The following is a 23,589-nucleotide window of genomic DNA, read 5'->3' on the forward strand; positions in this document are numbered from 1 at the left end:
ATAAACTAGTTACTATGTTAATATGATATGGGCACCATTTGATTATCTTTCTAATATATAGTTCTTCTATTCAGTTTATCTCCTTTTCCTGGTTTGTAACCTCTTCAAAGATTGGGCATTTTCTCCTTGTGTGTGTTGAATATACGTGGGGGTCCAGCCCCACTGTTACTTACAGTGCACTTGCTGTGTAGTTATGGTTATAAATATATACAATTTTGAGTAAGAAAGACACAGTTCCCCAGAAAAGCTCCAGCTGGTCTCATGAGATGGAATAGACAGATTTTTTTTTTTCCTATCACTAATTAATTCTATAGGGACTAGCTTTTTTCAGACACATTAGATGTTTTGATCAGCCACAAACTTATTAAATATCTTTCTTAAATGTGAATACTTATTAGTGAAGTTATATTTCACTTTGTTGATTTATTTTGTTTCCAACTGCTGTTAAGGACTTCTCTTTGTCATTAGTATTCATCACTTTGTGGGTGTCGTAGATTTCATACCCATGTCAATTAGTACCTTTTTCACCATCTGTAATGACAGAAGTGAAATCTGCATTTGTTCTGCCTTTATTCGTCACCTTTGTAAATAGTTGCAATCCAAGGAATGCTGCAGCGTGGAGTCTTGGGGCTCTGCAGAGGAGAGGTTTCGGTTGTGGCTGGCTCCTGTGCTGGGCCACAGCGTCCATGGAAGGAGGATTTCTTCCTCTCAGCACTAATAGCCAGTCGTAGGTTACTGTTTTGTCCTTGGGCTTTGTGCAAGCTTTTAGTCATAGGGTGAAATCTTGAGGTATAACTAAGCAGAAGTATTTGGAAGGGATTTTTTTTCATGCCATATATTTGCAATATGATTTTTCATTTTTGGTCAGCTTTCTAATTCTCTTTGAGCTATAACATCTTAGCATACAAATAAACTTTAATCAGCATAAATTCTAAATTCTTCTCTTATCTGATATTTTTATGTAACTTGTTAGAGTTTTAGTTTCATCAGACTTTAGCTTCTTAGCATTTTGCAATATTGGTACTTTCAGCAAGGTAAAAAAAAAAAGCAACACTTTATTAGATTCATAAGAGATCTTTGCAAGAAATTTTATATCTAGCTAATTTCTTTTTTTTACTGAGAACATACCAAAATAAGCACAGTTTGAATAAACCTCTTTTTTTTTTTTTTTTATCCCAAACCCAGAACAAACTGTTTAGCAGGTGTGCTTATAACCAAAATACATACTATATTAAGCTTAGATACACAAGTGTTTAGACACCTAACTCCCCTGGAAACAAGTGGGAGTTAGGTTCCAAATACTTCTGTGGATCTGAGCCAGCAGTATAGTAATGGGTTATAGTTAGCATTGGAAAGCCTGGAATCTTAAATTCCTTCCTCTCTTCTCTCAGCCCTTAGTTTTGTAAGTGCTAGGAGGCTCTATTTATTGTGTACCATCTGTCTTAAGCCAATAGGTGGCCAGGAAAAAGGGATTCCGTTTCTCTCACTGTCAATTCTGTGCATGAACAGAGAAATCAGGTTTTTTTGTAATTCATTGTTAATTTTGATACATGCAGCCCTTCAGAAATTCAAAACGGAGTCGACTCTTCTGTGAAGAAGATGACAGACAAATAAACACAAGGTCACCCAAAAGAAATCAGAAGGTTGCGATGGTTCCACAGGTACCTACACGTATGCAGATATTTTTACCAGAAAGGGGAACAAGCCTATCTGTGTTAGTTGAAAATTAGGATCCATTTGCTTTTCAAGTTGCATTATCAATTTAGGAATATTTTTGTGAGGAAAGCTGTTACTAGGGATAAGGCACATTTCAAAATACATTTTTATTTTCTTCTCACAACTGGGTTCCTCAGCTTATTTATGAGAGTACCTGTTCATTTTGATCCTGGACATAAGCATACAGAACTAGGAAGGATTCCAGAGAGATCAACTGTCTTGCTACTGCAAACAGTCATGTCTTCTAATCTGCATAAATGTACTTGGTTTCAGTTAAAAACTAACTAGGTTCTTGCACTGACTATGTAATTTAGAAGACTGTTACAGAACATCACCATATTCCAATAGCTGAGAACTTGCTCTTGTTTTCCAGCCTAAATGTATTCATGGCCAGCTATACCTACTTATTCGTGTAATGATACTCTTCTCTAATTCAAATGACTTCCTTTTCTGCTCCTCTTCTTGAGTGTCTACTTTTATATCACAAAATAGCAGCAATAATTTCTTTCAGCCTTTATTTGCTATGCTAGATAGGGCAGCATTTCTTAGTCTCAGATAATTGGCTCTCTCGTCCCTTTGTCATCCAAATCACTTTTCTGTACATCACTGCTGGAGCCTGTGGTATGCGTTTGCGTTACTACTTTTGAATTTGCCGTACTGAAGAAGTAGACATGTTTGAATACTGCTCTTATTTGCTTTCTCAACTGTATTGTGCGGACTAGAATGGGGAAGACTTGGCAATTTCCATTTTTCTGGATCCATTTTGTCAGAGATAAGGGCCATGACATCTCTGTCTACTCAGTGCCATGACTTCTTGACAGTAGAAAGACCTAAATAATGTTCTAGGCCCAACTGGTTTGTACTTACATGTCTGGTTCAGGAGATCCTGTGATTACTGGGTAAACATTTGTGAGGGACTCCAGCCGCTGTTGCTCACAGATCTTGCTGTCCTGCTAGGCCTTGTTTCCTGGAGTTCCAGTGGAAGAAAGGGGACCTGTATCTAGAAGGTAGTGGGTAAGCACAGCAGGAGCCAGCGAGGTGCCTACCTTACGCTTTATCCTATTGCTGCTACTAGAGGGCAAAATTCTGTTGAGCATTTGGGGAGGATAACAACTAGTTATGGCTTGGGGACCCAGTTAAACTAGTATTCTCACAAAGCTGAAGTCTCTTTTAAGTAACTTCCTCCTTCTCAGCTAAGACAGCCATCCCTGGAACAAAATTATGGAATTAACTTTCTTCAGTCTTGTTTAAACACAGTTCTATGTATTATGCATGGGATCTAAGACCGTGTCTTTTCTGCAGTTTATAAAATAGTTTTCAAACATAGGTAAAACTTGATTGCTTATGTCCGTGCTGGGTGCTCTTGTTGTTTGTTAAAAAGCAAACACTCTGCTCGAGGCTTTGACTGTATTACATTATTGTGCTGATTTAAGTTTAATTTAATCTTAAGTGTAAGAAGAGTTAGCAAGAGTAGAAGCACTAGTACCAATGAGGCAGTTGGTGTTGCTGGCATTTGAGCCTCCATGTCATGTATGCCAGCCTGGGATAAAGTTCAGTTGTGCCTCAAATGTTTAAGGTCTGTGTATGCTTTAGAGCCGGTACGGTTGTTGCCGATAATTAAGTTTCAGTGTTGGAAAATGTTTCTATTAGAAGAGCCTTGTATAGAGATGATTTGTGGCACTGATCCCACTAAAGTTTGCCATCTGTTATGTTTGATTGCATTGTTAATACAAGGCAGTAAGATTTATTATACATCTGCAACAAAAAAATTATCAGTATATATTAGTATATATTAACAGTATATGTGATTAAAACGTAGCAATTATTAATGTACAAATTTTTATCAAGAAAATGAAGTTTAATTATTTGAACATTGAAGAACCTTAGAGGGCTGTGTTTAATGGTTTCCTTTATTTTACTGTATAGAAGTTTACTGCAACAATGCCAACACCAGACAAGAAGGCATCACAGAAGATTGGTTTACGGCTTCGTAACCTGCTCAAACTTCCCAAAGCTCACAAGTGGTGCATATATGAATGGTTCTATTCAAATATAGATAAGTATGTATTTTTTTTAATATAATTATCACTTATTAGCACAGAAACAAGCATTTTCTGAAATCGAGCTGCAAATTTTCATGTATTGGTTAGACACTCTTAGGTTTATGCTTAATCTTTTAGAACTTCAAAATTATTTTTTTTCCTTTTTGTTTTTTTCTTCTTTATGATGAGCAGCCTACTTGGGTATCTCCTTTAGTCTTCTATGGAATGCTTTCCTTCATGGAAATAGTTTTCTTTTTTATGACCTCTGCCTGTAGTAGATACAAGATTTTATTCATATATTTTTAGCTTCTTAAGTATGAAATTATCAGAACATCTGGACTTTTTTGAACCTTTGCATTGATACTACACACTGGAGATGGGAAGGAGACTCTTTACTACACAAGCTGTTACTTACCTAGAAAGTGTAAATGTTGGTTTCTGATATTTCTTCCCCATCACTGTGTTTTTATAGTCATCACTAACAGAACTGTGGGTTGTAACTATTAACCTCTTTCCTGGATACTGGCATCCTTGCTGTATCACCTAATCTCCCTCCCAGACTGTTTCAGCAATCTGCGCTTAAGGATATTTGGCCCTGGTTTTGTTAATACCACAAGTAAGGTGGAATGAATCATTTAAAAGAACTGTTTTTAATTAAGTCCCTAGTCATGAAGAACTAAAACTTCTAAAATGTAAAAATCATTATTAATGCATGTAATCTTAAAGCTACGCTGGCTGGCTAACTTATGAAACATTTTAGCATTTAGTATTCTAAACGATGGCTTAAGAGTTGACAAGTACTCTTTTTTGATCGGGGCTGTTTTCCTTAAACTGCGCAGGCAGTTCTAGCCATAATAAACACATTTTAGGATATGCCCATCACAAGTAGAAGAATTACATGTTCATTTTAGTTCGTTTGGACTTCCTTGTCTGTAGGATTTAGGTCTTTTGAAAGAAGTAGTCTTTGCATGCTTGCTTATTCCTAGTAATAATTTTAATGTGTGACATATGCGACAATAATTACCATTTTTACAACTTTTCAAGATTTTTTTAGTTTATGCTCAAATAATTGTCTGTATAGCTTTTGGTCGGTCAGTAAACTAGAATTTGATTTTAGTAGATAATTCTGAAAAATTCTTGATATAGTTATCAAGTGTTTGTGATACTGGTAAGATATGATCATGTTAAGATATCACAAAATAGTTCACTAAGAAATTACAGAACTTTGAAAGATAAATTTTATGTAGTTTTGAATGATGTGATCTAGACTTAATGCGAAGCATAAAAATGTTTAAATAATAGAATTAACTGCATCAGCTGAAAAAAATCTCACTTTTCGAGTCTCAATATTTTAATCAAATTGTTTTATTCTAAATTGGCTTCATCAATGTAAATGCTATAATTTTAAGTTTAAAAAATATTTTTCTCTACAGCTGTCATCTGTGATTATTAGAATATTATCGAAGCTGTTTCAGTTAGATTCTCACTAGACTGCTATATATGGGACTGTTTTCAGTAAAGTCCCCTTTTTCCTGAGTAGATGGTGGTACAGTCTGCTCTGACATCTGACACACTTCAATGGTTCTAGGTATCTACTTATCCAGTTGCAGTTGTAACTTGCTTACACTATTTCCCAGAGCTGCTAATTTTATGGGTGCTGTAGGTTTACAGTTTGCCCATTTAGTGATAAGAAAAGCAATCACACACCAATTCTCTTTCTCCAAAAAACAGTTGTTCCTTACTGTAGCTAACATAAGATATCTATGCATATCTGGATAAAATAAAACTTTTATGCGCTTCCTTGTCTGTTTCCCGCCTACCATTGATCATCCTTTGCACATTTGGTCAGGTCCTCAGCAACTCCTGAACCCCATCCTAACCTCTGTTTTCCTCCTCTGCAGTGTCCTTTTAGTTCATCCCACAGTCGCAGATCCTTCTACTGCAAAAATACTCTGTTCCGTTCTTGCCTAAGTTTTCTCATCTCCGTGAACCTTCCCGTTCTCCCGCTGCCCCATACTCTCAGTCGAAAGTTATGTTGTTTCCAAGATCCTTTGTTATGTGCTATGGGAGTTTTCCCTGTAAACCTTAGCACCCTGCAGAGTTTGGCAAAAAAAGTGCCTTTATCTAGGATGCGGTTATTCTTTTGTTCTCACCGGGTGAGATCTGTTTCAGTTGCACGTAGTCTTTAATGATTAACCTGCCATTAGACAGGCATATCCATTGCTGGTCCCTTGTCTCCTCAGCACAAGAAGAATGTGGTACTACAAAGTAAAGGGCAGTCATAAAACATAAGGATACAGACAGGTCATAGCATCAAACAGAAATTCATAACTTGTGTAAGTAGGTTCTCTGAACTGTCACTGCTGTAACACTCATCCTCTATTTTCTCATGGAGTTGTGGAATGATAAAATAAAAGTTTCTCTTGTATAACTGTAGAGAATGATAAGTTTGTTCAATCTGCTGCATTTTTTGGAACCTTTTGTTGAGAATCTGGGTTATAATTGAATGAACTGGTGAAAAAGGTACTTTTTTTTTCTATGTCTTGCTAGCACATTGCATACAATAATTATCCATTCCTTTGCTCTTCATACCTCACTGCACCCTTATGGTTTCCTTCAGTGAGCTGCAGAGTCTTCGTGGCACTTTACTGGTTTTACTGAGGTTTCATTTGGTTACGACAGTGCTTTTGCATACATTGTAAGCAGGATGAATGCTTCCATGTATTAACAGAAAAGGTGAAAATTTTTAGATATTATGGACTTTAAAATCACAAAGATTGACAGTAAGGCTCAAATTCAACAGTAGTCCTGGAAACTTTCTGTCTTTATTTTTAATGGAATTGATTTCAGGTTAAATACTCCCTTTGAATGTATATATCTTGTTTATATGGCTTATCTGTGGTTTTCCCTTCTCAGTATATTTCTTACGCGATGATGAATGCTTTTTAGAACTTTGTGACAAAAGTTTACTAAGTGTATTCAACAGAGGACCAATTATGTTTTAACAGACCACTATTTGAAGGAGATAATGATTTCTGTGTGTGCCTGAAAGAATCCTTCCCAAATCTGAAAACTAGAAAATTGACAAGAGTAGAGTGGGGAAAAATCAGACGACTAATGGGAAAGCCACGAAGGTAATTTTTTTTTCCTTTACAACTAATTACGTGTACAGTTTTAAGACTTTATGGATTGTTCTTACTAAAATCACTTTGTATGCCAGTAGTAAAGCAAAATGATAGCTGAGACTAGAACAATTTTTTGTTGTTTTTGAAATGTTTGCTACACTTGCCCCCTTCCACCTTGTTCTTACTCGTTTGGGTATGTCCAGTCCATAAGGTTCGCATGAGCCTTTACTTGAAATGTTCTCTTTCCACTCTTGATAACTGATCCTCCAAGCTAGGGTATGTTGAAATTATATTAGTATCTTCCATGCTACAGTACTGCCTGGCGTGGAAGACGGGCCAACTTTCCACTGAAGTTTTTTCTGGATTTAACTACCCCTTGATGCAGGAAAGCAAATGCACCTTATGGTCTCATTTATTTATTTATCTTTAACTGTTTTATAGAACCTTAACTTTTCCTGGCTTGGCTGCCAAAAAGGAGACAGGCAAAAGTCATCTATAGAGTATTGGACATTGTAGGCAAGAATCCAGAATTGAGTCAAGGGCATAGTCTTTCCTTCGATTTAGAATTCTTAACTTCTAAAATCACTGATTCAGTTCGGTCTTTTTACAGAACCAATACAATTCTGTAAGATCAAGAAGAAAAATGTGTAAGGAGCATTGCAAAAATAACTCATTTATTTTTAGAATTTAAATACTGAGTATGAGAACTAAAGCACTGAATATGTTTCATAGATTACTATAATGACTCAGATTAGATTTTGTCTGATGTAGGGTATTTCATCCTCTGTACCAGTAAACAGATTTTCATAATGAAAAATTGTCAGTCCAGGCATGGCATCAGAGCCTTCTTAAGTGTTCCTTCTGGGAAGGTGTTAATATCATCTGAACTTTACTGTAACATAGCTTTTTAGTTCCTCTGTCATCACTCTTCCCATTGAGAGGGAGTTACCGTCTTTGGAGGTTCAGTCATCGCTTAATCTTCATGCTTATTCATTTGACTTTTGCTGAAAGTGGGTATCACTAGAAAAGATCGACTCACCTCAGTGTGCTGCACCACTGATATAACCATTTCTTTCACTTGTGTGCTCTATCTCTCTCACTCTCGCTCTCACGTTCTCTCTCTCCTTTTTTTCTTTTCTTTTTTTTTTATACTATCATATAATTAGTTTTTTCAAAAGAGAGACTTGTGCCTAAAGATCCACAATTCTAAACAGGCAGGAGGTTGTTTAATCTGAATTCTGAAGTACAGTCTTTTGACTGGATGCTGAGTCTTTGGTTTTGTTTGTTAACAAAAAGATTATGAGGTCTTGGGTCTTTTTTTTTTCCAACTTAAAATAGGCATTCCATTTTGCTTTTTATTTATTTAATTAAAAAAACACAGTAACATTTTTCCAGCACCCTTTGGGCTCAGTTCCAACAGATTTTGAATGATTCTCAGTCATTTGAATGCTTTTCAGGACAATTTTCATCTACCTCTAGAACAAATTTTTTTGTTGTTACCATTCTATTAAAAACATCTTCTCTCTGTCCTCATTATATGCAAGTAAGATAAATACCATAGCAGTACTGATATCTCCACATGAAGGAGGAGGAAAAAATAAAATATTTTGCATCCACAGTGTTGATGGCAGAGGATAATAACATCTCTGTGTGATGGCTGTGCACATGGTTGTCTTTTTTTTTTCATATTGCTTTAACTATATTGTAATATTTTCTTATGTCTGCTGCTACTTTAAATTGAATGTCCTATCACACCATCAACAGTGTGGTTGATTGACACAACAGTATTCTTCCTGGGAGCCTGCAAAACTTGTAAGATTCCGGTAGACTCTGGGGGAAAGATATGCTCCAAGAAAAGGAAGAGGTAATAGTTAGTCTTGTGTACTCTATTATATAAACTTCACTGGGGTTGTGAAATAGCAGTGGATATGAATTAAATCAGATATGCTTGTCCTGACATGATATGATGATGATTCACATATGTTAGTTTAAATTCTCATGACCAAGGTCGAAACCGAGTAGTCTGCAATCTCATTATTTTTCTATAGAGGCTTTTTAAGAACTTAAACAATGTGATCTATCTAGTGCTGTTTTCACCTTCCCTTTTTCACGGGAATGGCAGGAAGATTGGACAACTTCTATTAAATCCATTTGGGGGGAGGGGTTAGAGTTTTCCGATAACAGGAGCTAGAAACACATTGCAAATACTTTCTACCCTCATGACCCACTGCATTCTGAACAGTCTTTTTAGTGAAATGTTCTTACTGTCGCTGTTGTAGGGACCTCCAACTTTGGCGATTACTGCATTAGCCTTTGACCTTGTATTTAAGACCATAAGTCAAAGAACATCAGACAGTATCTGATGCTCCTGATGCAGGACCTTGGACATGTTCAGAAGGACTGATAGTAAAGTCTATTCTTGGTCTGTTTTTTCCTTTTTTGTCTTACTGTGAATAGTCACCCTGTTGTTTACTTCAATGGCATTGAAGAATTCTGACCTGCATTTTGCTATTTCATATCTACAGCCCGTAGCAAGCATTATTTCACACTTGTTTCCCCCCAGCAGTAAATGTGACACAAAAAACATATCTAAATAAGAATTTCTAAAGAAGTTTTGCATAAATCTCCCAACCACTGTCTACCTCTCTACCATATCCCTTTCCAGATATTGTTGAACTCCTAGTGAGGATCACTTAAGCAATATACAACTCCAGGTAAATACATTCCGCTCTTCAGTAAGTGGTGAACTGGTGAGTGGGACGTACACATACAATTGCTCTATCTGCAGTACAGTTTATACATGATGCAAACAGCAGTTATAACTTCTGCAGTGATACTGATTTGAAAGCCTTCAGTGCCCTACTCCTCAGATCTGACAGAAATACATCACAGCTTCAGTTCATTCCTGTATTACTTTTTTTAATGTCTGGAACTAAGATCTCATTGTGTTTAATACTTTACACACTGAGCAAAAAGATGGTCCGTGCCCCATATAACTTATAAACCATGTATAAGACAGAAAACAGTTGATGTTTACAGATAGATAAAGGAGTACGAAACTGCTGGTCAGCATAAAAGGAAATTGTCTCAGCACCCTGGCTGCTTAGTTGTTATCAACTTCTTGTATTCATCACAACAAAGAGAAGATTTGGAGAAGAATATTGAAATGGTTTTGAGGAACTCTTTCCAAGTGCTGGGTATACAGAAGAAAACATAAGAGTGCTTATTTCATCATGTAATAAGAGAGTAGTAGAAGCAGACTTGGAAATAGGAGTTGACTGCTCAATACTGAATGAGAGATAAATGAGTAAGTGTGATCTTGGAGGGTTTTAGAACGGAAAATAAATAGTTTCCTGCAGTACAGAAAGGGGAACCGGCAGAGGAATTATCAGTACGTGCCTTCTAAAATAGCCTCATAAAATAGCAGTTTTAATTGTTCAGTAATCAGTATATAACTGTATGAGTTCTACAGGAAGTGTTTAAATTACACCTAACTGCAGTAAAACAATTAACAAAAATAGTAAATTATTTGATAAATAACTGCTTCTGCAATTAGAGGCCTATAGTAGCATCTATATTCCTTTTTTAAAGGACTTCTTTCATTGACACAAGAATGATGTAACAGCTTTTTTTTTTTCCCCTAATAAGGAACAACAGATAGGATAGAGTCCTAATGGCTTTCTTTGACTTCAGTATCTTCCTCATGCATCAAACCTATTCAGTAGAGTAAAGGCAAAAATGAGTAAAATCGAGTAAGGGCCTTGGGAGTAAGTCTGCTGTCTTCGAGTAGGTATAAGACTTTTTACAAACAGACAAACAAACAAAAAAACTGTTCTGAGTCTGGTGCCTGTTTATACCAGTTGGTTTATTTGTCCTAATAAACACATTTAAAAGGGATCTGCTATGTGTCAGTAAGTGGTGGCAGCCAGGAACCTCATACAGTAAGCCCTGATCACGTGCATTGAACTGGCATTCGGGATAGGCTGGATGTGGGACCTGCTTTAGCTTTGGTGGATCTCTATAAGCAGCAAAAGTCCTTTAAAAAAAAAAAAAAAAAACTCTTCTAATATACTCATGCAAACAGCTAGCATTCCTGAGTATTATTTTTAAATAAAACTTAATTCGGGAGTGGTGATTTGGGGGAGTAAAACTGTCTGAATCTGCTCATTGAAATGCTTCTCGAACACTTCACCTCAAGCTTTTTTATTTTCTTTCATTGTGTTGTAGAATATGCCTATTTATTTGATGTGTCTTCATATATGTGTTTTTTCAGTGTTGAATTTAAGTATAGTTTTATTTAATTGTGTTATAGGTGTTCCTCTGCATTCTTTGAGGAAGAGAGGTCAGCATTAAAACAGAAACGGCAGAAAATAAGACTTTTGCAGCAGCGGAAGGTTGCCGATATTTCACAGTTCAAAGATCTTCCAGAAGAAATTCCATTACCGCTCGTAATAGGAACAAAAGTTACAGGTAACTTCTTAAAAGAAACATTTTTGTTTATCTTTGCAAAAATTTTAGTAAATCACAGTATTCTTACTGCACATAGGTTATAATAAACTTTAAACTTTAAAAGTTGTATGTTTTTATTGTTAGCTTATTGATAAATTGCTTGCATGGGGTAGCTAATATTTTTTAAATAGTGACACAGTTTAGAGATACAAGTTTAATGTGGTTTATTATTGCTGCTGTTCTAATTGTAGATTTATTCTTTAAAAATCTTTTGGATATATTAGACATTTTGGAGAGTGAGATTCTTAAATACAGGCAGCTGAGTGCTGTCTGAAAGTTTAAAATCCAGACTAATATAAAACTTGAGCTTTCCTTTTCCATAAATATAAAAATACCTCTTTTGAAACAGATATAGAATGGATATGGCAGAATATTTGGACATGTATATTAAATATGACATTATCTTATTCAAAAACTTAGACATAAGTGAGGAAGGAATATTGTTAAAACAATTCCATAAGCTGTAATTAATTTTTTAAAATCTTAAATTCACCTGATCCTGTCTGCTTGTGATCTAGATGTTTTTCACTTACACACAGTATCTCTTGCTCAAGCCATTACCGTTCATTGCTTTTTGAGTTTTTCAGCGTCACTGTCTGCAATTTCATTGAAGAGCAAGCATGCAGTTTCTCACACGTTTACATCATCTCCTCACACTTCTACAGCAGTATCTTTGAGCTGCTTTCTTTGCTGTCTTTTATTCAACATGTAGTCATCAGTGGTAGTGATCAAAGAGAACTGGTGCGCAAAAGCACCCATAAATTGATTTTGTCCACAAAGTCTGACTGTCAGAAGCTATTGGATGTGAAGTAGTATTTTGTTTAGACATAGGCATAGTGCAAAGGATTAGATTTGGGAAGTACTTGACTTGCAAAAATAAATTTGTCAAAAATTGGGTAATATTTCTATTACATACAGTTCTTTTTCTGGGTTTGCAATGTTTTTCATTTAAGATGTATTTTCTTTTATTTGATGGTGCTAAGCTTACTTGGAAATCTATTTTCCTCATTGGTGACAAGACATTGTAATATTCGGGGCTTTTTTCTTTTTTAGCACGGTTGCGGGGTGTCCATGATGGACTATTCACTGGACAGATAGACGCTGTAGACACTCTTAACGCTACCTACAGAGTAACTTTTGACAGAGCAGGTCTTGGAACACATACAGTTCCAGATTATGAAGTTCTTGTAAGTATTGAAAACCCATTTCTTAAAGTAGCTGGAATGCAAAACAAAACAGAAAGCCTGCAGTTGTATGCTTTAATCAGAGAGAAGAAGATTCAGAATAAAGTCTGGGTGTGTTGTCATAAAGTAGAAGTAAGAATAACATATACGTGGGAAATGACCTTTGTAAATGACTGCATGTATTTATGAAGGTTTACGTAACTCTTCAGGGAGATCCATCTGAGGGCTGCGTTTGATTTACTAGTTTTAGCCCCCTGCTTTCAAATTGTGGTTTCCCAGGGGAATCAGCATCCACTGTTTATGGTTTTACATAACAGGATAACCTTCTTTGGTAATAATATAATCACTCAGGCTGGAATAGTTCACTAGAGCTACTATTATAGGTTATCATAATAGCTTGAGTTTAATATGAAGAGATATAATGACTAGTGTAAGATCCCAAAGGAAATTCTGCAGTTGGATCCTGGCAGAATTTGCGGAAGATGTTCAAGAAAACATGTCCCTCTGTAATTTGCCAAAGTCTGGAAAAGCCTGTGGTAGCTGGAAGCAAGTATTATGTGTTGATTGAATCTCATTTGAGTCTTTTTATGGTAGCAAAACTACCTGTAAGGAAATTTTCTTGGTCAAATAATTTGGGTTTGTTTCCTATTTGATATGCTTGTGTACCAGTTTATGATCTCCAGGAATTGTTCCTGATGAACAGTTTGCCTTAGATAGCAAACTTTTTAGAGGGGCATGTGTTCTTTTGCATCTTGTATAGTGCTGAATCTGCTAAGGGCTCATAACTTAGACGTCTAAGAACTAACCTCTTTTTCGATCCAAGTTTGGAGCTCTGCCGAACTCCTGTTCAGTGATGATCTGTCTACAACCTTCCAGTACAAGTTTTGGAAACATTCTTGCAGTTTTTTGGATGTTGTGCCATAACACTTTGCAAACTACAGCAATGGAATATGATTTTTGAAGCTCATGCTGGCCTCAAAGCAAAACAAAACTGAAGTCTTAAATGTAGTCTTTCGGAAAGTTCTGCATTGCTCTGAGCTAGCAGGCTATTACTTTTCTAATGTTGTCTGGCTTTGAAGGCGTGGAGGGGGGAGGGTTAGCCTCGAAATAAATACATATTCCAAAGGTGCTTAAACTTTTAATTAGGTTGACACCTGAAGTGTGTTTTTCCTCTTGCTGTCTTAAAGAGCAATGAGCCCCATGAAACCATGCCAATTGCTGCCTTTGGACAGAAACAACGTCCTTCTAGGTTCTTTATGACCCCGCCCCGATTGCATTACACACCGTCACTCCAGTCTCCAATTACAGTAAGTTATTTATTTTGCCTAATTTTGTAATATTACTCGCCAAAACATTTTATGATATGTGTTGAAGCTGTTACCTTACACAGTTTTGAGATTAATTTTCTGCAGTTATTCAGTAAGATAAAAATTATAGCAAAACCCTTTAGAAATAAGCTATTAAATGAAACGTTCTTTCTTGTATAGGACAGTGATCCCTTATTAGGACAATCTTCGTGGAAAAACAAAATTTCAGGCACAGACAGTGAAACACTAGGTGGCTTTCCAGTAGAATTCCTCATTCAAGTGGTAAGTGTCAACTACAACTCTTAATTTTGTGTATTGTCCTTTTGTGTTTATTCTGTCAATTCTTCTGTAGTTAAATGACCTTCTGTTGATTTATGAGAGATTTAGTGATATCAAAAATTAGCTTTTCATAAGATGCTAGTAATATGTTTTGAGAATTTTTTTTTTTATGCTTATTTTTCTTGCTTGTCCTTAGCTTTGAAATCTGCTGCTCTTATTTCAGACCTCAGGAAGAGGTTATGTCGCCAGAATTGTGTCTCATTTTTCCAGCTTTACCAGTTGGGCTAAAAAAAGATATTATTTTAATCTGCAAATATTGTGGTATTTTAAAGACACTATTTTTTTTCCCCTGTTTAAAATATATTTGTATTATGCAAAGAACATTTGCCTGCATATGTTATTATACATTATATAATATTGCATTTTATGTTGTGCCATGTGCCCTGCTCCCTTGGAGTAGAGAAGAAGCACTCTGTGTTCCCTGCATACCAACATATTTGTTATAGATGACAAAACTATCCTTTTCCTTCCTCTTTAAGAAATAATTCTTCAGTGATTTTTTTTTTTTTGTACACCAGTTCAGAAGCCCAGGCAAGTAATGCTAAGAACTTGAGATTCATAGAATATTGGAAGTAATCTAAGCAAGTTATTCTTCAGGATGATGAAATAATTGAATTGCTCATATCGGCTTAGCTTAAAATCTTTGGTTGAATTCTTTAACAATAAAAGCTGGTTTGAACATGCTAAGGGAAATTGGAATCATCTATGTTTAAAGTATTAAGAAGTGAGAAATAATCTTGCTGAACTTTTTGACTTTTAAAGTGCATATAATAGGCAAAAGAGTCAAGTTCTGTCTTTAGTTAACATGAGATACACTGATATTCTGGCCATTCAGTATAAATTGATCATTTTGACAAGTACAACTCATTAATTTTTTAGGGAGAAATTTACTGTGTAAAGCTAACTTCAAAAATGTATATTGGCATCTAGTTTAGCCAAGAAGTTTCAAAATAGATGTAGTTGCTATAAGGTTAAGTATGTTAAAACTCAAAATGCACAAAAGATAGGGGATTTATGTTGCTAAACTGGATTTGCAGCTATTACTGGAGGCACTGGTCAGTGAAACTGTGATTAAAAACAAACTGGGTAACTATGGTTTGTTGCGTTTTACAGGTTTTTTTAGTGAATCGAACTGATGTATTTGTGATATTGTTTGTGTTTTAAATCTGAAAATTAAGCAATTTCTTGGTCGCAGTTGGTAGTATATTATTACTCATTATAAGTAAATCTGAGTTTTAAAAGTATAGGCCCCTTGCTTGTATTAGAAATGGCGGCATTTTATGAGGATACTGTGTTAATAAAGTACTTTGCTTGAAGATTGCTAAAAGATTTTTCCTGAACAAAATCAGGCCACAGATTTTTAGATTTATTTTGGGGATCATCTTAATACTTTATCCAGTTTTCTGATAAGGGAATTAAAAAGTTTAAAACAACATTTATTGAAAGTCTGTGCATTATTTTCAACCCTAAAGCATCAACATTTTTATTTGAAGTAAAGGATAGTACTGAACTTTGGTTGTAAAATACTTGAGAATGGTGATGCTATTTATGGACTGCAGTGCTTTCACTAGTCCGAGGGTAGTTTTGTGTTAAAGGTGGCAGTTAAAGATGTTCTATACATCTTTTTATACATTGATATGGTAACAAAGTCATTTTTTACACATTGGTGCAGTAGCAAAGTCATAGCCATCATTTTGATGTAATAATGATTCATGAAGTAAGTGATCAGAAACTGTTTGTTTTAAAGAAAACTTTCTGGTAAGTTAGGCAATTATTTATATCACGAATAAATAGTTTCATGGAAAAAGCTTTGTTTTGGACAAAACAGAAAAAAAATTGCAGCACACCTTGAATAAGGTTTCCACTCAGCCTCTTAATTTTGTGTTACAGGTTCTGAAATTAATTGGGAACAAAAGGAATTGTAGCCAGAATCCTCTGGTACAGATAAATAAATGTGAAGGATATTCTGTTTATGTATAACTTGCAGTTGGAAGCAAACGTTAGGGCTTGTAAGAACTACTGTAATTACAGTCTTAGACTGGTGGTTCCTGGTTTTTCTAAATCCTTATATAAACTTATATATGTCTTCGGTTTGCATCAGAAACTACTGTCCTTTCTGATTTTTATTGTGTACAAAGGTTCATCCTTACATACGATATGCGTTGTTAAATATTTCATAGGCTACACTGCAGATGAAAATTGATAGAGCGCGTTCTTTTCAGAGAGGTCTCTACTTCTAGGCAGTATTAAAAATTTGAAGAGTATTTTTCCTCCAGAGGAATGCCTCCAAGGGTGTTTAGCCTCAGCCTTTTTTTTGTTTTGCTCTGTTTTGGAAAAGCTTAAATTTAGATGGTGAAGGACACAATCCAAGACAAAAATGTTTTTTTGCAGTGTTGCTGCATGTCCAGTAGAGGGAGTATGTTAACGCAGCACGTTCAGAAAAGTGAATTAGTCTTCCCGATTGCTGTGGAAAAGGGAAAATAGTCTCATCTTAAATGCAGGAAGAAAAATCTAAAAATGAATGTTGGATTTCTGTCTGTTCTCTGCTTCTGAAAAGTTTGGAAAATAGTCCATATTAAAAAGTTGTTGCAGACTTTATTTTGAAATGCTTTTGTTCTTAAAAAATACTCTATTGACTCAAAAACGAAATATAAAGTATGTTTAGATTTAGTTGGGCTGTTTCTTCATCTTTACCTTTTGGGGGAAATTTTACATGTGGAAAAGTGTTGTACTAAAAACTCACTTCTTCTTAAACTGGAAAAATCAACTGTAGGAACTGATGACAGTAAGGAGGGTGAGTTGTGCTGAAAATAGAGCTGCTAGGCTAGAATTTCTCAAAGAAATTAGAACTGATCTGATTTAAAGCATTCACTACAGATACTGGTGGAAGAAAATAGAAGTCTATGTATAAGATGTACCAATGAGAGGAAGTTGGTAGAGATCATAAAGGTCTGAGTTTCATGTAGAAAGAGTCAGATTATCTTGTCACAGGAGTATTCCTAGGAATAGGATGGATATAATATAAAGTCCAAAGTCATGAACTTGAGAACAAGGGCTCACGTATCATGAAAGATATACGGACATCAAAGTGCCAAATACCTTGCAAGTTTTGGGGACAAATAAGACACTTTGCATCGAGTTAAGGGCTCACCAGTTTCATCAAGGAGAAGGACTTAGGTATATTGGTCAGCTGCAGGACAGTGAGGAGGATATAGCCTGACAAATAACTTTCTGGCAGCAGTGTCAGATGGCGTACAATGCTTTCCTTCCTGCCAGCTGTTTTTGCCAACACAAGCATTTGTGTGGCTGTGGTAGTAAATTAGATGAGGGAGATGATCCGGCTCAAAAGTAACCATTTTTAGACATTTTTTCTTCCTTTTCTGGATTTGTCTTTCATCATGGTCAGTCCCCTGATTGGGTTCTCCATGTAGCTGCAAAAACATGTGTGCTGGCTAAACATATGGGCGTTGGGGGACAGCACAAGGACAGAAATGAGCACACAGAATTGGAAGAGTGATAACCCCTGCAGTGCCGCCTCTGTCGGTCTGAACATCGCTTGGCATCAGTTCGTAAGATGTATCTGCAAAGTATTTCTAGTAGAAAGAGGGAAGTGCCGAAACAGTTTTACAGGTCTGGTAAAAATGCCACCTCGAATACAGGTGTGGGCTTCCTGTCACCATCAAGAAAGAGGACAGTGAATGGAAAAGGTGCAGAAAGGGCCACAGAAGTTTAGGAAATCAAGAGACTTTTATGGGAGAGGGGACTAGAAGGGCTTGGGTTGATTAGTCTGGTGAAAGAAGAGATACTTGTACTGTCTGCAAATGAACAGGGAAAAATACAAGGAGAGAAGAACCTATTTTTTAGCTGAAGGACAGCTTTGGCAGAAGAACAAATTGCTGTGAAGCGAACAAGAGTGCATTTAACCTGGAAATTAGAAGAAGATTCATGGTTAGCTGAATGAGGTCCTGGAACAACTTTCCGTTAGGATTTGTGAGGACAAGAAACGTGGCTGCTTTTAAGACTGAGCTCGAACCAGGCGCTCCTCTCTCCCAATTCTGTGTCCCATTTCTAGGATGCAGCTAACCCCTTTGAAATGTATAAAACCTGAAATCTGGGCTCTGTATAAATCAGTAATAAAGCTGTTGCTGGTTGTAGTGGAGCTAGAATTTCTCCCAGGGGCCCTAGAGAGTATGAACAGTTTTAAGAGTTATGTGCACGTTCAGAGAGTATTTCCAGTGATTTCTTCTTCAGTCTGCTAGGTCCCAAAAGCCACAGAAACAGGGTACTCTCATTACGAAAGAGATAGGGAAATAGAAAGCCCAGAATTTTTCTGTATAGAATAGATCCAGTCTCTGTAGCAGTTTTTATTACAAGAGCATACAAAAAGGGCTGGTGTTCCATCTAGGACATAGCTGTGAACAGGCTTAGAAGTGTGTGTGAATGGTATGGTACGACAGGTGATACTAATTGTAGGATGTGATGATAATATCCTTAGCTTTCCTTAGGCTGGAAAAAAGAAGATTCTTTATTTCTTCAGCCTCTTGTTGTTCATAAATTATATTAGTCTTCCTGTAGGGTGTTTCAGCTGATTGGTTTTAGCTTTCTCCAATCTAGGACACTTGAAAATGCTTTAAAAATCTCTTTAAAAATCCATAGTTAATTTTTACTTAATTTTTATTTCTGCATCTTAATTTGATGAGCAACTGAGAACTGTGTTTTAAAATACTGGAAAAAACCCAGGCACTTTATTATCTTGCATTTCTATGGCATTTCAAAACTGCTTAAGGACCTGTCCATCCTAAAAATAGCTCCTTTATTTTAGACCAGGTTATCGAAAATCCTCATGATCAAGAAAGAGCACATCAAACAATTGAGAGAGATGAATACAGAAGCAGAAAAGCTGGTGAGAATGTTCTTTTCAGTTCTTAAGACAGCATATACTTTAACAATCTTATTGCAAATAGATGTAACAAACGATATACCAGAAAAGAGTCTGGATAAAATCTATTTTATTGCTTTCTATATATATATTTTTAGACAGGTTAGAGACGTCAGTTATTTCAAATACAATTTCACTTTTGAAAGTGTTATGCTTTGGAAACAAAGATTAAAATGAACATTGGGATAGTGTTTCCTTACTTTGCATGTCAAGTGATGTATGCTGTGTACTTTGGAAATCTTGGGTAGAAGTTTAAATGGTAAAGCATTTGTTGTAATTTTATTTTGTAGATGGTAAGTACTTATTTTGTTAGCTTTCTATCTAAAACAGTAACTCAGCTCAGAGGTTTCTGTATTTAAAGCTCTGAGTGCCCTTGATCTGCATTTAAAATTACAATAGTAGGGCAGCTACAGCATAAGTAGCAGGGTTTTTTGCTAGGCTTTATCTAATCATCAGTCAGTAAATCAAAATGATAATGCCCCTTCTACTACCCATGGCTATCAATCAGCTGAAAGTGGGAAGCTATCAGTCCCGACCTTCTGCCAGTGACTATTTGGACAATTGTCTCTACAGTGTACAGAAGGAAGGGTAAAGGTTTGTGGAGAGGAAAAGGCATTTTTGTTACTTCTTGAAACCAAAAATGCTGAATTGTTCAGGTAAATATTTGAATGACGAATGATTTATTGTGGTAAGACTTCCCTCTTTGTCCCTTCAGTGACTGTGTGCACATGTACGTTCTGTCACTCCGCTTCCTACCGCAAGTAGAAGCAAGATTAAAACACGCTATTGCAGCCTCTAACTCTGATACTGGAAAATTACCAGCTCTTCTTAAAACAAACTAAAAAGCTTTTTGTTTTTACTGAGCTATTGGTACTTTTGCATAGACAAAAACAGACGACAGGAAAGGCAGATGTTTCGGAAGCCTTCCTCTGACAGGAATTAACATGGCACTCAGCTACTGAGTCATGAACTATTCCACTTTATTGTGGAATAAGAACATCAAGAATAACAAAATTGTGAGGGCGAAGAAGCGAAGCGATAGGGAAGACGGGGATCCAGAAATAAATGTTAAATTTGATACGTTTTAGCTCAGTTGTAGCCTAGATAAGGACTTTGAGATACCTTTGAAACTCTTCCTTCACCTATTTGCTTTGTAAAGAAGCCATTATAAGCAACTTCTGTTATTCCTTTAGGCTGCCCTGATGAACGGGCAAGATACCTTTCTAGTGGGTCATATTCTTAGCCTATCTTCTAACCTTCTTTGTCCCTTTCATAAATCCTTCTACGTTTGTGCCATTGAGTGTATGTTGTTTCTCTTTTAAAATGTATTTTCTTTAAACACAATCTTTTTCCTGGCACTGATTATACTTGAACATAAACAAAACAATAGACTCCTTTGAGTTCATGCATGTATATTTTAAATATCAGACTTTGATAATCATTCATCAAGTTCTGATTTGGTAATTGCTAAAAAAAAATACTATTGTTTGGTTTAAATAAATCCTTTTATGGTGATGTTTTTAATGACTGATCTAATGTAGAAATAAATTTTTTAATGACTGATCTAATGTAGAAATAAATTGAACTGACCAAAATCAGAAGTGTTACTGAATGAGGTCCATTATTATCTGGCAATTATAGTAAATTCAAAATTACATGAGATAGGGTATGCCTTCAAAGGAAGTATTAATACGTAAAATTGCACATTTTCTATTTCATTTTTCTAAGAGGACACAGACTAGCTGTCGCTTGTTAAGCATTGCGACATGAGTATACTAGTCTTGGTTGCAGGCTGTAAACAAGTTACCATGTACATAAAAGAGTAAACAGTTCTCTGAGACCCTTTTAGAAAACAAATTCTAAATAAAAAGGATGGATAGTTCATTTTTTCACGTGACCTGTGATAAAGACAATTTAAAGGTGACACTGATCATTCAAGAGAAGCATGTAGATGCTCAGTGACAGAGGTGTTATCTGCTTCCATTTACTGAAAGAGCCAACCATCTTTTATCTGCGAGTTCTGCTGTTTGTCCATGTTTCCAGATCTTCGATAACTCCTGGATCATAAATAGAGCTGATGCTCAGAAGTCCTTCTTTCATCTTCATTAACGCAGAATGCCCTCAAACACCTCTGTCTGATGTGGAATTCACAATTGTCTGTGGCTTTCACGTCTGAGCTGGATTATTGCAGTATGCTCTAGAGGGGCTGGTCCCTGAAGAACATCTGAAAGTTACAATCATTCACTTACATTACAGAGTTACAGGAAGTATGTTCAAAATTTATGCTGGTTTGCAGTTTGCTTTTAGGTGAATGTTTAAGTTATTGTGTTAGCTTAAAGCCCTGTTATTTTGGTAGTCAGACACTTAAATCCCTAGAAACCATTTCAGTGGTGAAGTTCAAAGGGGAACTTCATCTAACAGTATAATTGAAACCTTAATTTGGGGGTTTTTAACCTGGCTCTTCCTGATGACGGCTCTTGACTTTGAAACCTGCTTCATCTCTTGGTGTAAAATCTGTGGCCACAGGATTGATTGTACGAGGCACCTGTATCTCAGACTTTTGTCTAAAGGGCAGTGGAAACATGTCTAGCTTATCTTGAAAGAGACCATTTGCAGGGGAAGAATTGCAATATATTGTATGTTTTGTTTCCTTTTCCTATATATCACCCGGACAATGCAGAAACACATTCTGAAAGCAATGTGAGGAAAAAAATAATGAATTCAGGTATTTGTTGTGGAAAGTTGTGCTTCCCCATATTTATGTTGCCAAATACAAAATCTGGTAACTTTCTTTTTTGCTGAACTCTTAGTCGGAACAGAAGGTATGCAGCACAGCAGTTGTCCTCAGGTGACTCTCTAACCTGCTAAACAACTCTGCAGCCCATCCTGCAGCCGAGGTAGTTGTGGCCATGTTGTCCCATACAGTTCTCTTACTATGGGATAATTCTGTACACAAGGCAGAGAGAAGTCCGTGAGGGGTGCTATAAGGACCTTGAAGACCCAGCTACTGGAGAAATTAGCAGGTCCGACCACAGGCCTCTGTAGGATTTAGCACTGCCGATCATCATAGCGCTTTATGAAAGAGAATAAAAGCATGGTAGTTACTATACAGTTGTCAATTGGAGTTTTAAATAGTGATGGCAGGTTTTAATATTTTGTACGTTAAACTATTTCTATTAAATACTGAGATTTCAAATACCTCACTACTATTTTCAAATGAAAATTCTTTCTGGTGAGTTCAAAAGATACATATGTACAGTATTGCATTAACTTTAATATGCTGTATCTTTTCCACAGAAATCCTATTCTGTGCCAATCAGCATTGAGTTTCAGAGGAGATATGCAACTATTGTTCTAGATCTAGAACAACTAAACAAAGACTTAAACAAAGTTTTGCATAAGGTTCAACAGTATTGTTATGAGGTAAGATTTTGCCAGAACGTATATGTATTTGGTGTTCCTGCTTAAGTACAAATAAATCAAAATTTCCTGGGGGGTAGGGAGGGTGCTTGGAAATGAAACTTTCAGCAGCAGCTATATCAAGTTCCTTTTCTCCCTCGCTCAGTTTCTCCCTCAGAATGCAGAAACTGTTGCTGATGCCAGTGGCCAGTTTTGGAATAGATATGCATGTACATAAATGAAGAAAAGATACTGCATGCTATACATCTCTGAACTCTCTTTTGAAATCATTTGTCATTTCATACATACATCAGTTGCAAAGGAGAGCTTTAATCTTCATTTCTCTTTATTATATCTATGTAGCTTGCTCCAGACCAAGGCCTCCAGCCTGCAGACCAACCAACAGACTTGAGACGTAGGTGTGAAGAGGAGGCTCAGGAAATTGTCAGGCAAGCAAATTCCTCGACAACAGGACAGCTTTGCGTTGAAAATGAAAACTTAACTGATCTTATCTCTAGACTTACAGCAATATTACTGCAGATTAAGGTAAAATGTTTGCAAAAAATACAGTTTCTCACATGTTATTAAAGCTCTGTCAGTTTCTTTGTGCTGAATTGTCAGAATATTATTTGTGTTTTCTTCTCCTACAGTGTCTAGCAGAAGGAGGTGACCTGAATTCCTTTGAATTTAAATCACTAACAGATTCATTAAATGACATTAAGAATTCAATAGATTCCTCAAATATCAGGTATTGCTTTTTGAATAATTAATTCTTAATTACATATTTCATGCCAGCAAGCAATTCTTACTGTACTTTAGGGATGAACATTGATTATAATTAAGGGGTTTAATCCCATAACTTTTTTTATAGGAATGGTCCCATTTAAAAGGGGCCTTCTTAAAGGGAGTTCGAAAGGGAGTTTTCTGTTTGATCCTGTCAGCAAAGTAACCTGATGTTAGGAGGAAAAAAAAAAAAGCTAAATTGATACAGCAACAACTAGATTCTTCCTTGCTCTTCTGTCTTTTACC

General features: G+C 36.1%; 1 protein-coding gene across 3 annotated transcripts in view; it reads left to right on the forward strand.

Annotated features, from left to right (window-relative positions):
* LIN9 (lin-9 DREAM MuvB core complex component) overlaps window positions 1-23,589 on the forward strand; it is a 39,555-nt gene that overhangs the window by 13,568 nt on the left and 2,398 nt on the right. For 2 of the 3 annotated variants that reach the window (XM_064509940.1, XM_064509942.1), the window contains 11 exons: window positions 1,557-1,661; window positions 3,643-3,776; window positions 6,767-6,892; window positions 11,196-11,353; window positions 12,446-12,579; window positions 13,764-13,883; window positions 14,064-14,165; window positions 19,045-19,125; window positions 22,459-22,584; window positions 22,924-23,106; window positions 23,211-23,308. In XM_064509940.1, the coding sequence (XP_064366010.1) occupies window positions 1,557-1,661; window positions 3,643-3,776; window positions 6,767-6,892; window positions 11,196-11,353; window positions 12,446-12,579; window positions 13,764-13,883; window positions 14,064-14,165; window positions 19,045-19,125; window positions 22,459-22,584; window positions 22,924-23,106; window positions 23,211-23,308 (1,367 nt within the window). The remainder of the gene's footprint in view (window positions 1-1,556; window positions 1,662-3,642; window positions 3,777-6,766; window positions 6,893-11,195; window positions 11,354-12,445; window positions 12,580-13,763; window positions 13,884-14,063; window positions 14,166-19,044; window positions 19,126-22,458; window positions 22,585-22,923; window positions 23,107-23,210; window positions 23,309-23,589) is intronic. The other variant, XM_064509941.1, reaches the window with a different exon arrangement.

This window comes from Dromaius novaehollandiae, chromosome 3 (assembly GCF_036370855.1).
Source record: "Dromaius novaehollandiae isolate bDroNov1 chromosome 3, bDroNov1.hap1, whole genome shotgun sequence".
Taxonomy (NCBI): Eukaryota; Metazoa; Chordata; class Aves; order Casuariiformes; family Dromaiidae; genus Dromaius; species Dromaius novaehollandiae.